The 17372-nt window shown below is 46.7% G+C and overlaps 1 protein-coding gene across 1 annotated transcript; it reads left to right on the top strand.

Annotated features, from left to right (window-relative positions):
- Positions 1 to 13741: 13741 nt before the first annotated feature.
- Positions 13742 to 14951, top strand: LOC104260940 (actin-like protein 9). Its single transcript, XM_059831643.1, is given in 2 exon segments — positions 13742 to 13957; positions 13959 to 14951. Coding segments are annotated over 2 exon segments (1209 nt in total).
- The last annotated feature ends 2421 nt before the right edge of the window (positions 14952 to 17372 follow it).

The raw sequence follows: 17372 nt of genomic DNA, 5'->3' as shown, positions 1-17372 counted from the left end.
AGCTGAGCAATATGACAAATGGCATCACCAAGCTGGGACACTACAGCCTTAACAGCCAGAGCCTCTACATCAATGGTAATGAGACCACCTCAAGGCATTATTCCTTATGTTGACACAAGACTATTTTGGAGTGAGAATGAAGATGATTAAATATACCTCTCAAAGCAGATAACAAGAAGTAGAGGGCAAAAAAACTGTCAGAGTCACTAAGTTAACACAGTCATGAATTTAGTAACCATGATCCTGAATCTTCTGTAATAAAAACATGTGTTTAGTCCTGCTGAGACATTCTTGGAATATTTCCTAATAATTGTCCATTTCTTTTTCAGATTACAATGAACCACATAGTCTGTCACGTAAGTATGTTTAAAAACAGATAAAGCTACTCAAAGGCATAAGTTAATTTTGTTTCCCCCATTTGTCAATGCTCATAAGATCGCAAAGTATCTGAAGTGCATGATCACGTTCATATGTTTTTCTGCTCTAATCATAAACAGCAACAATACTGTGTCTTATGAAATTCCTGTTCTCATTTTATCTGTGTAACTTTTGTTCTCTCTTACAGTGGTGAAGCCAACGACCACACAAAGCCCAGGAGCAGTAATAGAGCAATTCATACTGAACTTCACAATAATCAACCTCAGGTTCACAACAGACCTAGGGACACCAAATTCTGCTAAATTCAATTCTACTGAGAAAATAATGCAACATTATGTAAGCCAGAGTCACATTGTTTTTTGCTGAAATCACCCAGTATTTTGGTTTTCCCATTTTCACAAAGCCCTTTCCTTGTCAGATTGACCCCCTGCTTCAGAAGAGCAGCATTGGCCCCTATTTCACTGGCTGCAAAGTAATAGGATTCAGGTGAGCAACATAGCTGACAGATTAACTTTGAACATTAGCAAATGGATTTCCATATGTTTGACTGACACTTAAATAACTAGTAACAGTTCCTTTTTCAAGAAGTCAGTATCATTATAATAGAGCGTTATGCACTTTTGTACAGTCCTTCTCTTACAAAGCCTTTTTGTATATAATACCATATCTCAGTAATTTCTACAGTTCATCTCTGAGAACTGCGGACAGATTTTAATTGTTTTGGGTTTTTTAATCACATCAGAAAAAAACATTTTTGGAATAACTAACAGAAGCTTCATGATATTACATTCCTCAGGTCAGTGAGGAATAGGAATAACACAGGAGTAGACACCATCTGCAACTATGGAAACGGCTCCCAAGTGCCCAAGTTTGACCAAGCTAAGGTTTACCAAGAATTAAGGAGCATGACAAACGGCATCACAGAATTAGGAATCTATAACCTGGACAACAGGAGCCTCTATATCAATGGTAGGTGCTTGATTTTCTCATTCCTCCAGGCACGAGAGCAGTTTGGGGCTATCTTTGGCCTTAGGGAGCACATCAATGTGAAAAAAAATAGTGACCTTAAGGAAAAGGTGGTCCCACTGGAGTTTACTGCATAATTTGTGTGTAAGAATAAGCGTATGCTTCCAAGAGCATTTTTGAAATGTTAATCTCTATATTACATTGAAGAGTGACTTAATTTTAGTCTTGACCTCAGTCATTCACCTGTATATGAACATTTTGCCCAATTTCTATCCCACCAGTATTTAATTTAAAGTGGCACATATATTTTCTCATTGTAGCCTTCACTATTATAAAAGCACCTTGTTCACTTAAGCAGCAGGTTGTTTGTTTAATAGATTCACACCCTCAGGGACTGGTTCCTATGATTCATTCCCAAGTCATCCATTTAATCATCCCCTCTTCTCTTTCATTCTCTTAAGTGTATAGTTCTCTTATATAATGTTTCTCTTGCATTTCTTTTCCAGGTTACAATGAACCACTTGAGAGATCACGTAAGTGTTTTGCCAAACTCATTCCAGGGAAAGCTATCAAAGGAGTGGTACACTCAAAAATAAGAGGGGAAGAGATTCTTCAGAGTAGCCTTTAAGTGTGCTAGGATTTAGAATGTCTTTGAAAGTGAAGATAGCTTTTTGTATAGTAAAATCGTAATCCTTCTCCCCTTTGATTATAGCTCTCAGCATAACCACTGCACCAAGCTCAACATCCGTGTATTTCACACTTAATTTCACCTTGACCAACCTCCGGTACACTGCAGATCTGGATACACCAAGTTCCCGCAAATTCATTTCCACAGGGAAAATTATCAACCATTATGTAAGTCTGGCTCTGGTTTTGCCCATATTGTGTTATGGTGGTGATCTTAATCTGCCCGCATTAAACTCAGGACATGAGTTCAAGTTCTCAGTTGTACTTTTTTTTTGACAGATTGACCCTCTTTTCAAAAGAAGCAGTATAAGCTCTGTCTACACAGGATGTAAAGTGATGAAATTTAGGTAAGATTCCTGAAAGTACTATTAATTTCTTTATCTGCTCTTATACACCTTAATTTTGCATAAATTATCATAGTTGTTCTGATGCCAGAAAATAGAAGCCAGTGACACCCCCCTGGTGTCCATTCATGATTTTCTTGCTGGTAAAATCATTTTGGTATCTAAATGTTATTGCCACAATTCTTGAGAATCTGCTGAAAAATGTAGGAGCCCAATTGCACTGAGGTTTCAGTGCCTGTTCTAGTCACACAAATTACACAGGGTGTTCTGTAAGCATCAGCAGCATCCTAAAGAATGTGTCTGACATTTTTACTTAGGTCTGGGAGAGACAGGGATGACACAGGTGTAGATGCTGTCTGCAGCTACAAAAACAACATCAGCCTTGCCAGATTCGACAGAGAAAACATTTATCATGAGCTGAGCACCATGACAAATGGTGTCACCAAACTAGGGCACTACAGCCTGGAGAAGAACAGCCTGTACATCAATGGTAAGCACCCATGAACAGTATCAAGATATGATTTTGGGATCACTCAGAGGTCACTCCTCATTCTTCTGCTCCACTGGGGCTTGAGCAGTGGTGAACTTCACCTTTGGTTTTGTTGGTATTCTGTAAGTTTTGACACTATGACAAAACCAACCCATTGTAGAAGCATTCCACCCCTTAAATCATACAAATTCCTGGAGAATTTCATTATTACATAATCTAACCAGGGACATACCTATATCCCTTTTGTGGTATGGATAAATCTGATGTAAAAATAAAGACACTCTACCTTTTTTATTTAGGTTTCCCCCTCACAGACACAGCTATCACCAGAGAGCCTGTCTTGAGAGAAGCTCCAGCCAACTTGGGCTACATATTGAGCTTTAGAATAGTCAATGAAAATCTAACCAACCCAGACTCTCAGTCTTTGGAATACAAAGCAGCAGTGGAAAGCATCAGTAACAAGGTAAGGAGCTGCAGCTCAAATACCATCATCTCTGCACTAGTCAATTTTTGCAGCAACTGCCATAGATTTATTTTTTAATTAAAAAAAATCAACATTTGGGATAGAAAATTTCTAGAATCTAAAAGATGAGACTGGCCTTTGAATCACTTTTGATTTAGTTATGTTACATGTGGTCTTAAGAAGTTATCTCCAGCCAAAGACGTGCACTACAAAATGCACAAAGTTTAGGTCACCTGTTAAATGCACACTCGCTCAGCATTTCAGTCCTATCTCTAGAAGCGTATACAAATCTCTGCCAGCCTAGAGGCCAGCACATACATAATTCATTGCTGAGAATCCAACACATTCTTTTCAGCACCAATCTGCCAACATATCAATCCAATAAAACCCTGATTAGGTAGGTTTGCTATACTTTTTATTATACTTTTTGGATAAAGTATGGAATGTTATGGCTTCAAGTTCTGAGTCTTCACTGTCTGTGAAACATGGATCAAGATGACAGCTGTCAGTCAGCAGATTGTGCTGTTTAATACTGGCAGCTTGCTCAGATAAGACAAAAAGGCTTGCCAAAGCTGGACTCCATCACCAGAAGGCATATTCTGAAGTATAAACCAACTCCCATGAAATCCAACTAGCCAAGAAAACCCTGATGTTTCTCCAAAGTTAGAGGCCCTTCTACTGTCCTAAAGCATCTACCACAAGGCCCAGAACCCATTAATATTTAACACAACTTTTTTTTCAGATGAATCAACTGTACCGACAGAGCAAACTGCAAGACCAGTTCCTGAACTGCAGCATCACAAGACTGAGGTCTGTGATACATTCTAACTTTGTTTGAAAGGTTGCCACACCCTGGCACTGTTCCCCAATGGCCAAGTGCCATTGTCCTCTGCAGAATTCCTCCCCTCCATTCTCATGTTGAAATTATTTGGTTCATGCCCTAAGAAGTCATTTCCAGGCTTCCCAGAATTCATCAGTTTGAATTTTTCCTGACTTGGTATTGACTGACACTTTTCTAAGTCTCAGTCAGGATTTCTGTGAGGCACTCTTAGGTCTCTGAATATCCCAGTAATTACCATCAGCAATCTTACCTCTTAATGAGGACCAAATGTTGACCCAGCAACCTCTGCCCTCCTCCTCCTGACTTGGACTCCACTAGGTTTTAGAAGTGGGCTTCAGGTATAGCTGTAGTGTCCTACTCTAGATGGGAAGAGGCTTGGACAAGGGACCCTCACACAGGGTAAAAGCTTTTAAAAAAGTGCTGATCATTCATTGTACGCATGCAGTATAACCTAAGTCTGCAGAGAGAAGAGGTAGTGGTATTGTATTTGCTGTCCCTGGCCGAAGGAAAAGCCCAAAGCAACTTGTTCCACATCTCTCAATAAATAGCACCACAAACACTTAACACTCAGAATAGCAGGAACCCTTCAGGAAACCCTTTCCCACATGAAGAAATTTTATGATCATCAGCCTATTTATCTCAGAACCTCTACTTATCTGTCCACAGGACTGGATCCATAGTGGTTGACTGCAAGTGCTTCTTCCAGCCAGAGGCCAGCATCAACAGGGCTGTGGTTGAAAAGGCTTTTCAGAACGGGACTTCAAATGCAACCGGACTATGGCTGGGAAGCAGTTACCAGCTGCAAGAATTCTCAGTAGGCAGTATGTAGAGCTCGAATCACAGCTGCCCGGTTTCCACCCAGATCAACCCACTTTGCTATGGCATACTCAGAATTCCCCAAATTCTGTGCTGGGGGGGGGGGATGTGTGGAAATACATCTCTATGTTATCAAGTTGAATCACTGAACTCAGGTCAGAGTTGGGCCAGTCCTTTGCCACATTCAGTCTGGCTCAGTGTAGCCCTTTAGTGCTCAATGGCTTAAGGTGTTACTCAATGTTAAATAATAAGATAATGAAGTGGTAACTACTCACCATAACTTCAAGCACTTAGAGATAAACAAACTTTTAGCTTTTTTCCCAAAGGTACACAGCTTCCCAAAGAAATGAGTGGCCTAGTGTGTTATTGAAGGACTGTGATTCAAAGGGTAGACTGGGAATTTGCTGTCAGACCCAAATGCAACTCAAGTTCTGTTAATCTATTAAGACTTCAAGTTTTCCCAGCTAAAAGTCTGCAGGTCAATGCTGCTTGGTAGAAGAGCCTCTGTTTCTTTCAGCTAGAATTTATACTGACTTTTCCTCTACATTTCCAGGCTTGGAACTAGCAATTGAGGCAGCAACTTACAAGACACCCCTCAAGTCTGGGAAACAAAATCTCAGATTAAACTTCAGAATCTCCAACCTTCCCTACTCCCCAGAACTGCAGGACTCCAGGTCACAGATGTACCAAGTGAACAAAGAGAAAATTGAGAAACAGGTAAAACTAAGAGCAATAGCTTGATTTCCTTGTCCAAATTAAAGATGCATTAAATTTACTCAGTTTTCCTCATTTCCTTTGTTTCTTCCCATCAGCTTGATGCATTGAGAACTAGCAGCCTGAAGGACTACTTCGCTGGCTGCACTGTCAAGAGCTTTGGGTATGTCCTGCTTCAGAAGTGTTTTTTCCTGAGTCCCAAAAGAGCAGTTAGCAGAAAAGGCATTCAGAGCCACAGCATGACATTTATGCCTCACTGCCAACTTTTGTGCTCTGGGTGACACATAAGAGGCACCTTCATTCACTCTCGGTCAGTTCTGCCTTTACCATAATAAGGTTTCTGTCCAAATGAGAGGTGGTTTTATTTCCATGCTAGCAAAGCTATTTTCATGCATAAACAATTCTGGAGTAAAACAAATATATTCATTCTCTCATTTAGCTTATTCAAATAAGCTAAAACTCCACTGAAACACATTAGCAAAACAGTCATCAGAACTGGCATGCCTGAGAACAAAATCTGCTTCTGTGTGTCTTCTCCAACACCTCTTTGGAAGAACAAAAATAGCTGAGCTAATTTATCTCTTAGAAATGCCTTGCCTGGAATTAAATCAGTGAGTGGATTCCACAAGGCTGCATGAGTTCCTGTCTCATCTAGCATAAACTGCAAAAACTGATTCCATGCTAATAAAACATTGCTTTGACATCTGCAAACCTGAGCCTGATTCTGGATGCCTCTCCCTGCCTCTACTCAGCTCTACTTCTTTTTCTCTTCTCCCATAATGACCCTGGCTGTCATCCTCCAGGCCTGTCGATGGGAAAGCTTACACAAACGTTGCCTCCATCTGCAAATTCACACTGGACCCCTTCTCAGGGACTTTACAAAAGCAAGAGTTGTATGAGGAGCTGAAACGCCTGACACATGGGTTCACCAGGCTGGCCCCCAGCTACGAGCTGGAAGAGCAGAGTGTGGTTGTTGAAGGTGAGAGCCCCTGTGGTGACTTTTAAGAATGCTTATTAGTTTTGTTTTAATCACCTCTAGCATGCTTTGTTCCTCACCTGTCCCACCCTTTACTTCCAGGTTACTCTCCACTCAAGATAGATGAACAGGAGTCCGAAAGATCTCGTAAGTGCTTTTTAGGAGGGATTGACCCTACAGCCACCGAATACTTGAACTATAGTAAATTAGCAACACATACCTTGAAATGGAGACTAGAGGCCAGAAATCTAAGACTCCTGGTAGGCTGGCAACAAACAGCAGGGGCCATCAGAGCCAGCCAGCCTGAGGAAAATGGAAGTGAAGGACAGGCAAAAGCAATACCATCTGGGAAGCTGTTGTGGAGCTCTAGCACCAGTAAATTCTGATAACTGCAGTATTTACAAAGAAAATCCAGATACAGTGTTGTAAGCATAGCCACAGCCTCAGAACTAAGAGTAAACAGAAGACAAAAATACTCTGAACTGTTATTTTTCCATGCACCACAAACATGCTGGTAAAAGTAACTACAGCTTTTACTGACACCCTTAGCCCTGTCCGCTTCCCCAAAAGGTTCCATCCAGCAGCTAAGAGAGAACTTTATGTCTCTGAACACCCCTGAAACCATCTGAGGGCTCTGACTCTCACTGAGGTGGCTTTTAAAGTTGCAGGTCCTCAGACCCTCACTCCATTTTACCAAAGTTTCTGTACATCCCACTCACCTTGGCATTGCTGGGGCATGTTTGCCCTGCAGCCAGGGTAGGCTAGACGCTGCCTTTCAGCAATTTTGCGTCACTGTGCACTGTACAGTACTTTCAAACTTTGCCCAGGCGAGATCTCCCTCTCTACGCCCCATGTATTGAGTCCAAAAAACTGATGTGCCCTTATTTTGCCTTTGCAGAGCTTCAGTACTGGGCAATTATCCTCATCTGCGTTTTCACCCTACTTGGCTTCATTCTCCTTCTCTTGTTATGCTTCCTGGTAAGTGGCCCCTTTGCTGTCCTACCTCTAACTTGACTACAGCAGTGCCAAGCCATCTGGGGAGTTGCAGGAGGGACATTCAGGCACATCCGCAAGAAGCCCGGTGGGAGCAGTACCTGACATGCATGGTAACAGCAAATGGCATGCCTCTTTCAGTTACTGCCAACTCTTTCAAGGACTTGTGCACAGGAGGATGAGGAAGGGTGTTTATAGTCAGCTAAGTAGATTTCTAGGAAAGGAAACAATGGATCATGAATGAGATGGTCTCCATTGCAGAGAGAAAAATATAAAGCCAAAGGTAAGGCAAACACCAAGACAACAAGCAGGTTGAATTCAGGACTCTCCCACAGCATTTCTTAAACCTCTTCCCTGTTTGAGTATCTGCAGAATGATCAGGTTATGGATAAGGGACTTCAGAAGATGACATTTTTAATAACCTGCAGGAATCACATCCAGAATTTTGTATCCAGTGTTCTTAACATACAGACTGTAGCAGCCTTGCAGGACCATAGTCCAGCTGCGTACCCTTGGAAAGAGCAGAGCGGAGCAAATCCTCTTCTGACCTCTGGTGCTAATTTGTTGGGGGACAGCATATTAATAACACTGTTTCAAAAGCAGCTGTGTTTGCTTTGCACCAGCTAGAAGAGAACAGCTAAACCTACAGAGAACATGGATTACTACCCTTGGGGGTTCAAGAGTAAAAGTTAGTCAGCAACATTTAGAAGAGGAAGAAGCTCGGATTCAAAACGGGGGGCTGTGCTAGTGTCTGCCTAGGCAGCTTTAGGCAAGCATCTTATTCACAGAGTCCCTCCATACCCACCTGGCAACGTGGTTTGGGGGCATCTAATGAAGGGCGAAGTGCAGACTTGGTTTTTTTGCCATTAACATATTTCTTTTCTCACCAGATCATCTTTTGCCTAAGAAGAAAGTCACATCTATACCAGGTTCAACAGGGCATGTACGGGGTGTACTTCCCACATCTGAACACAAGAAAAGTGCATTGACGTAACAGATGAAGTCTGTCTTCACAGACCCATTCGTCCATTGATGAAGGAAAAAATGTTTACGAGTAGTAGAAAAACATTTCTTTAATAAGTTACATTTAGCATTCTCTCATCTTGAGGCAAATCTTTGCACTCTAACCACAACTATTTTCATACTATGGGGAAACTGCCAACAATGCAGATGTTGAGGAGGAAATTTTTTTAAAACACTGCAGTATCTTATACAGGTATTACACAACCAGCAGAAAATAAAGACTACCAGGAACTGCAGTTCACAAGGCTCTTCAGTGTTAACGTCAGTTTTCTGACAAAGGCTTGAAATTGTACTAATTTGTAGATTTTTTGGGGACTGACTAGTATAAACTTTAAAACTTCACCTAGATTTTAGCTTTTTCCCCAATTTATCTTTTAAAATGTAAATATCTTAAACTGATTGAAACATTTCATATACGTAAAATTATGTCAAGAGACTGTGTAAAGATACATTGTTAAGTGTGAGTGCAATACAGTCACCCTGTGTCTTTCGAGATTGATACAATTTCCGTTGAATAAATGCCATGTTTATTGCCATGAAAAGATTTCCTTGTATTTCCTCTGTAGCAACACTTTTCATCCCAAATCAGAAACTACTTTTGCCCTACTGAAATCCCTAAGCTTTTGCTCCTTGGTTGTCTTGGGCACCCCACAGTGCAGGGTCTGATGTTACAGAGATCAGGACCTCCAGACCACCTGAGCCAGACTTGCCCGAGAGCGCCTGGTACATGCCTCAATTTTCTGCAGAGCACGGGAGATGGTGCTGATCTCTAGGTGATTATTTCACACTATCATTAGATGAAATCTGCTGAAAGTGAAAGCACTAGAATTAGAATTAATGAAACCATGATTAGTCATTAATCCTTCCACTGCAGGCAATGTTTCCACACAATCAAACTGTCTTTTTACTTTCAAAGGAAAGCTCCTCAATGGCAGGTTGGACCAGTTTGTCAGCCAGTCAGGTTCCTCAGCGCGGAGTGGAGCTTCCTACGCAGAGGATTAGAAACCTGTTTCCTCCATCAAACAAAGGTTTTCAAGCACCGAATATTATGTCAGCAACATCAGATTAAAAGCTTTCACAGTTGCTTGCAAAAGACCTTTGCAGGTTTCTGTGCCACCCAGCATGCCCTGGCTGCAACAGCCATTGCATGAGAAGTGCTGTGAGCAGAAAGGACTTCCCAGCTCAGGCTTTGGCAGCAGGCACTCAAGAAAAGCTGCATGACAGGGCAGGGCTGATAGGGTCCAGCCATTGAGCATGAGCTCCTGCCAGCAAACCCCTGGATCTTCAGCCAACAGTCCCTGCTGCACCTCTGTTTCCTTCATCCTGGAGCCCCATCTCTCACTCAAAAAACACGAGTGATGCTAATCACAGCACAGGGTGTGGAGATGTGACAGCCAGAACACACTGGGAGAAGAAGGTGCTATTTTGTGGAGCTGCTTCCTACGGGTTTTGAATTTTCTTTTTCATGCCACAGGAGAAGACCTGCCTCCCTCAGCACCATGAGCCACACCACCACTGCCTCCTTCCCCAAGTTCTCCCCATGAGTTTGTTGGGAACAGGAGGAGAGGCCCAGCAGACATTTCAGAGCACAGAGCAGCAGCCCCTGTGCTGGCACCACTGTCCCCTCCAGCCTCAGGGGCAAAAGGGAAGGTAGAAAAAACAGCAGTTTCCCAGTGGAGCTGTGGGCAGCACCCTGAGCCCCAGGACAGACCCAAGAGCAGCAGGGTAAATTTTGTGTCTGCTCAACAGCAAGACACACATAACTGGTCTAATTTAGAAAAGCTTTAGTTTAGATGCAGCACAGCAGCACTCAGCTCTATCTGGCCTGCTCGCAGGGGCTCCAAAGAGCCAAGACAACCGTCCCAGCAATACCATGAGACCCCATTTCCTAAGGGGTTATTGCAAACATGCTTTCCTGCAGAAACAGCTGCAGCCACACATGCCGAGCATCCCCCTCTCCCTGGCACAGCCACCAGTGCCCACTGACAGACCAGGATGTGCCACATACACCCGACCCCACACACCTTCGCAGGCAGGGGGTTCAAATCCCAGTCCTGCCAGCTGGCCTCCCCCATACCCAACCCCCAAATCTAGAGAGACAACACCAAAACTGAAACACACTGAGGAAAGGGCATCAAGACAGCTGAGAGGGGAAAAGGGGCTGAGGCACTAAGAAAGCAGCAGCTTGTAGGGAGAAAGAGCCAAGTTCAAGCACGCTATGGGGATGGCTGGTGCCTGCAAGCCCCCCTGCAGGGCTGCTTTCCAAGAGGAAGGAGCTCTCACATACCACAGTGCCTCTCAGCATCCCCTACACCATGTCGCAATGTACTTCATGTTATGGTTGGATACCTGCCTGTGTTTGCTATGGAGCTGCTGTTTCCAAACAGGGGCCCCCAGCAAGGCTGCTGGGGCTGGGCCAGCTTCAGTGACGCAGGTGGCTCAGCCTCTGGTGCCATGACCTGGTCCCAGGCAGGGATTAGGGCTGGGGAAGGGCAGAGTAAGTGGGTAAAGACACTCAGCTTGACCTCAGGGATATGCCCTGGACCCCATTCCATCAACACCTGCCTGTAGCACCACCCTCCATGATTGTTCCCCCCCAGCACAATCTTTGGCCTGCCACTGCCTCTGCTCTCCCCTAGCACTGCAGATGCATGTGGGCTGTTCCTTGGCATTTCTGTCCTTGTCTTCATGTGGTTCAGCCCAGTCCCCCCACTACTACCAGTGTGCAAACTGGCATCTGGCAGCACCCGTTCACCTCTTTTCCCAGCACAGGGCTAAGTGGACCTGCCCAGCACTGCCTTGGTAATTGCTGCTCAGTAAGAGACAGTTTATCATTCTCCTTTTCAGCTCTTTAAATATTTTGCGCTGAACAGTGGAAACAAGCCTGAAATGCAGCGACAAAAGATTCAGCTGCTTCTCATCATTCTCCCCAGCAATTCCTATTCAATTTGGCTCTTATAGATAGAAAAATGCTCCATCTGCTTTGGAAATAGTAATCAAAAAGCCCTTTGTACAGCAAGGGCATCATTCAAAGAGGGCACACATCCAGACACCTCTAACTTCCTGTTCTCTGCATCGACCCAGCACTGTTTCCCAAGGGCAGAACTCCATCCTGTTCCACCTTTGATGGAGATGAGAACCTGAACAACCTGAGCTGCCTCATCCAGAGCAAGATCCAGACCACCCACCCCATGCACAGGCAGCAATAGCACCTGGCCCCAGCTTCACTGCCAGGATTTACAGCTCCACAGGCAAGGACACATCCTTTCTGCTCATCCCCCTCATTAGTTTGTCACTGATTATCTCATCAGCCTTTCTCCTGCCCTGCTCCACAGGGGACCTTAGCCTGGGGCAGCCAGCAGAAGAGCCACACTGTGCCCAACCAGGAATTTAATTTGTTAAACAGTTGCTTTATCAGGAGCAAGAGCTTTATTTTGTTAGCACCACAATTGCTGAATTTTGTTTCCCCCCTACCAGCCTACAAGAAGCAGATTCAAGTTTCCCTCTGAGCCACTGCTGGGCCTGATGTGTCTGTCCTCTTTCCTCTGCACAAGCATGCCTGTTCCTTTCCAGTAAAAAGGACTCGGATTTAGGGACAGCAGGAGAAGAAAATTAGGAAGTTTTCATGCTTCAGCTTGCAGTTTGCCCAATGCATCAGCAAAAGAAGGAGCACTGAGGCAATGCAACATTTCACAAGCAATTGTGCCTGCAGCCCAGTGCCCCCCCCCCCCCCCCCCCCCCGCAGTCTTCCGCATGCAAAAGCAAGGTGGATCCATTGCTGCAACCACCAGACAGCAGCTACACCACCCAGCCATTCAGTCCTGCTGCATGGTGTCCCCTGCACGTTATTTCAACAGCCCCAAGGGAAACCTCCCCATGTTCAATCAACGCAGCTCAGCAATGCCCATATCGAGCAGAGGTAAACACCCACAGGCTGAGGCTGTGCAGTGCCAGCTGGCCCATCACAGGCTGTCGTCTCTGAAGAGCATTGAGCAGGATTTTACAAGGAATGATGAGCCCTGCAGGAAATGAGGAGCTGTTTTCCTTGGGTGTGTGCAGCCACAGCCACAAAGGAGCAGCTCTGGGCACACTGTACCCGATGAGGGATCCCCCAGGGCACCAGCTTCTGGCCAAAGAGCATTACAAGAAACAACAAAAAACCAGGCCAAAGCAGACCATGAAACCCCCCAGGACATATGTCCTGGCATGAGCCAGAGCTAGGCAGCACCATTCACTTTTCCACCACACTCCTGCCAAAAAGCAGTTGATACCATCGAGCATCATGGCATTACTAAACTTGCTCGGGACATGGAGGCAGAAAATCCCTTATCACAGGGGCCAGAGGTGCCTCCCCTCTCTCTTTAACCACCACTTTCCAGTTGATCTTACCGGGTCCAAAGAGCTTCGCTGCAGTCCGGGACTTCGACCCCAGCCCTGGCACAGCATTGCTAATCCATGTTTTCATGCAAGACGAAGCAAAGAGCCCAACATGTCGCACTGCAAACGTGGTCCCAGGGACATTTCTGCATCTGCAGCAATGCTCCTGCATCTGCCACTAATCCATTATTCAGAAGGTGCCAGGCTAAGCAGCAGCAGTCTCAACTCCCTCCAGCATTTTGGGGAAGGCACCACATCACTGGGAGAAAACGCCCGCCTGCAGGGACAGGGGGGCTTCACAGGATGAAGGCAGAGCAATTCAATTGTGTTTGTAAAAGCGGGCAGGGAGGTGGGCTATTTGCTCAGGACCTCCCACAGTAAGGCAGATCTCTGCCATTTTCTGGGCAGACCAGAGGCCAGGCAGGGTGGGTCTGATGAGACACCAGGACACACGGTAGCCAGGGGACACCTGCTACCACCACCTCAGATCCAGCTGATGTCACAACTCCCTTTGTTGACTAGTCGGCCCAAACCCACTCAGGGCAGGGAGAGCCACAGCTGAGCTGGGTTTCCCCGGGGGGGAGTGTACTGCTGCCTAGCTCTGAAGGAACCATGGGATGGGGCTCCCCAAACCAGGGACCAGGACGATCTAGGAGCAGGGACTCACCCCCTGATGTTTGCACTTCCTGAATGTCACCAGGACCACTCAGGCCTGGGGTCTGTAAGTACCATGTCCTCTAACACCTCCAGCTCCTCCTCAAGCAAGGAACAGGAGTTAAGAACAGGAGCGGTGGTGATTGATACAGGCATGAGGAGCTGTAAATCAGGGTTTTCTGGACAACAGATACCCATAGCCAAAATCAACACCCTGGTGGGCTGCCCCAGTGGCATGGCCCCAAGGGTTAGAAGATGACAGGTCCAAGGTTTTAATTGGAGAGGAAGTCTTGCTTTACCCTGACACTGAAATTATTGAGTCAATGCAGAACTGCATCATCATAAATTCGGAAGCAGCCAAAACCCCATGGCAACATCTGTTCAAACATGAGCTTCAGGTCTCCTCCGAGGAGTATGTGCTGCTCATCACCGAGCCCCTGCTCAGCCTCACGACCCACTGAGAGAAGAAGGTGGAGGTGGTGTTCAAGTCACTGGGCTCCCCTGGCCTTTTCATTGCCCACCAGCCTGTCCTCTCCACCTACACCCATGGCAGAACCAGTCTGGTGTTGGATGTAGGTGAGGCTGTCAGCCATGCCATGCCAGCCCGTGAGGGCTACAGCTTGGCACATACCACTGACAGGATGGATCTGGTGGGGTCATGCCTCTCCTGGTACATGATGACACTTTTGGGGGATGTGGGGTACATGCTCAGCAACAAGACTGCCCATATAGTGGAAGACATTAAGCACAAGTGCTGCCACATTACTCCCAACTTCGACAGCAAGTGCCAGGTCCTGCCAGTCAGCTGCACCCTGGATTTTCCCCTGCCTGATGGCCAGACCATCAGCCTCAGCAAGGAGAGGTTTCAATGCCCATAAGTGCTCTTCAACCCTCTACCAAAGTGGGGTATTTCCTATGTGGGCATCCATGGGATGGCCCAGAGAAGCCTTGACCAGCTTCCAGAAGAAATCAGGTCAACAATGTACAGAAGAATCCTGTGTGGAGAGTCCTCTCTCTTTGAGGGGCTGGAGAGGAGGTTTTGCAGCAAGCTCCTCTGAAGCCTGCCCCCCAACACCGAGGTCAAGGTGGCTGCCACACCACTGCGGAGGTACTCAGTGTGGATAGGGATGCCCATCCTCACCTCCCTCAAGAACTTCCAGATGTGGTGGATCCAAAGGGACGAGTATGATGAAGAGGGGCCACACATCACTCACCAGATATGCTACTGAGGGGACACCCATGCCAGGCCCAGGGAGCAGTTACACAATTTTCTCATGGTTACAGACCAGACAGCAGAACGTAATAATAAATGATTTTGTGCTATTGAGCATCATCTGCTCCCATCCCTGCACTGTCCCCAGCTGAGGGCTGGTTAGGTAAAAGCCACAGACTCAGGCTGCAATTGCAGAGATGAAGCCAACCAATGTTGCTCCTCAGGGACACACCATCTGCCACAGCACTGCCTCTGCAGGGGAAGAGGCCGCCCCACCACCAGCCCATGGGGCAAAGGCTCAGAGGTGATACTGAAGCCCTGCCCTAAGCTACCTGGTCCCTGGGCTCCAGCTGTGCTCTGCTGCCTCCCTGCCACCCTCATGGCCCCAGGTGCACACAGTCACTTCCCCAGTCCCTGTCTCCACAACTCCTCGCACAACCCCACATGGCCAAGTTGTCAGTAAAGATCATGGTGTTCTCTATTGAGGCCACCACAACAGCATCACAGTGACATTGCCACCCCTGCCAGGAGCTCACCAAAATGGATGCAGGGGTCCCACACCTCTAGCAGAGCTGTGTGACAGCTTGGCTGATACCAGAATTTCATGCCATGATTTGCAGCATAGCCACTCCCTCAGGGCTGCAACCCATTTACCCAGCAAAGGTCCTTTACCCCCCATGCATGACCCCATGGCACTCCCATTAAGCAACCAGCCCTTGCAGTCACTCCCAAGCACACAAAGATGGCCATAAAACCTATATTCATGCAAAAAACAGGTACTCAGAGCAGGCTGCCAAGGCACAGATCAAACCATGGGAAAGAAAGCAAAGCAGAAACCCACAACATCATGACACCTCTCCCAAACCACACAAAGTATTTTCATACCTGGCCTAGAAGCCTGGGAAAGGGACGGCCACAAGCTGGGTACTGTCCAACAGGGAGAAAGGGTACTAACTCCCAATTGCTAGTGCACTCCTCCAGGGAGGAGACCTTTGTGTCCCCCCTCTGGGTTTTATAGGGTTGAGGGTTTATGCACTGCAGCTGCAGCTCCTCCACCACCTTTCACAGCTCCTCAGGACACAATTGCCCTCAGCTGCAAACCCCAGCAGGGAACCAGGAGCATCCCCCAGCACTGGGGCTTGGAGCCAGCTCACAGGTGGGAGAGGCTAAATTCCCCACAGCTGCCCTTTGTATCAAGGACAAGATTTCCTCATCTCCTACTGGGCACAGGGGACCTGCGCCCATGTTTGTCATCCTCTCCCAGTCCTCATTCTTCTCTGTTCAGCCCCGAGACCTCTATGTCCCATGAAGATCCCTTATTTAAGGCACTCCGTTGGGCAGAGTTAAGGATATTGCGGCAGGTTTAATCACTGATCTTGAACAGCAACGCGGCAGATTTAATTTCCTTTTAATGCAGCGGAGGTGCCTGCTCCCCACTCCAGCACTGCGAACACGCACAGGCTGGAGCAGCCTCCGTCCCCGCCCTGTGGCTGTTGCCTGCGAACACCAACACCTTCACACGAGCGATTTGCTCACTGCAGAGAGGAGCAAGACCCACGGGAAATATCACAAACAGTGTCAAGCTCAGCACCAAATCCTCCCTCAGACAATCCCCAAAAGAATCATGCCAAATTTAACAAACTTTAGAGAAATGCCCCCTGAGCTTTTAAAGCTGACACAGGGTTTGGTGCAAGGGATGTGGGAGTGACATGGGATGCTGCAGGGATGCAGGAAGGATGTTCCAGGGACACTGCAACGATGCAGAGGGGATGCTGCAGGGATGGTGTTGGAATGTGGGAGGGATGCCACAGGAATGCTGCAGGGATGCAGGGGGGATGTTCCAGGGACACTGCAACGATGCAGAGGGGATGCTGCAGGGATGGTGTTGGAATGTGGGAGGGATGCCACAGGAATGCTGCAGGGATGCAGGGGGGATGTTGCAGGGATGCGGCAGGGATGCAGGAGGTATCTTGCAGGACACTTTCCCACGGCTCTTTGTCAAGCAAAGAGTGTTTGGCTTTCAAATTGACTCAAACTAGCCACTTTATTTCCCCTGAAACTTTCCGGAGAAAACAAGTTCTTATCTTATCTCACTAGAAACCCAGGCCACAGATGCTGGGCTGCCTGGGAGGAACTAGCAGCTCTTGTAAGCCAGCAGCGGCACTCCCAGCCTTGGATAACTGCTGGCTGCTGCCTCCCCAGGATGCGCTCGAGGATGGGGCTGCACTTGTGGGGCTGAGCTACTGGCACCATGTGCCCAGTGCTGCTGCAAACCACGGTCCCATGTCCTGCAGAGCAACGAGCTGCAAATTTGTTTCCTCTGAGCTGAAAGGGGAAACACAAGGACCAGGCACAACCTGAGGGTGTTATTCTTCATCCTTGGTATCAGCTGAAACGTCAGACACTTGGCTTTCAGCCTACACCTTTTTCTGTTAAA

This window comes from Gavia stellata, chromosome 32, assembly GCF_030936135.1.
Source record: "Gavia stellata isolate bGavSte3 chromosome 32, bGavSte3.hap2, whole genome shotgun sequence".
In the NCBI taxonomy this organism is placed as follows: domain Eukaryota; kingdom Metazoa; phylum Chordata; class Aves; order Gaviiformes; family Gaviidae; genus Gavia; species Gavia stellata.
This window is presented reverse-complemented; position numbering and strand designations above follow the sequence as displayed.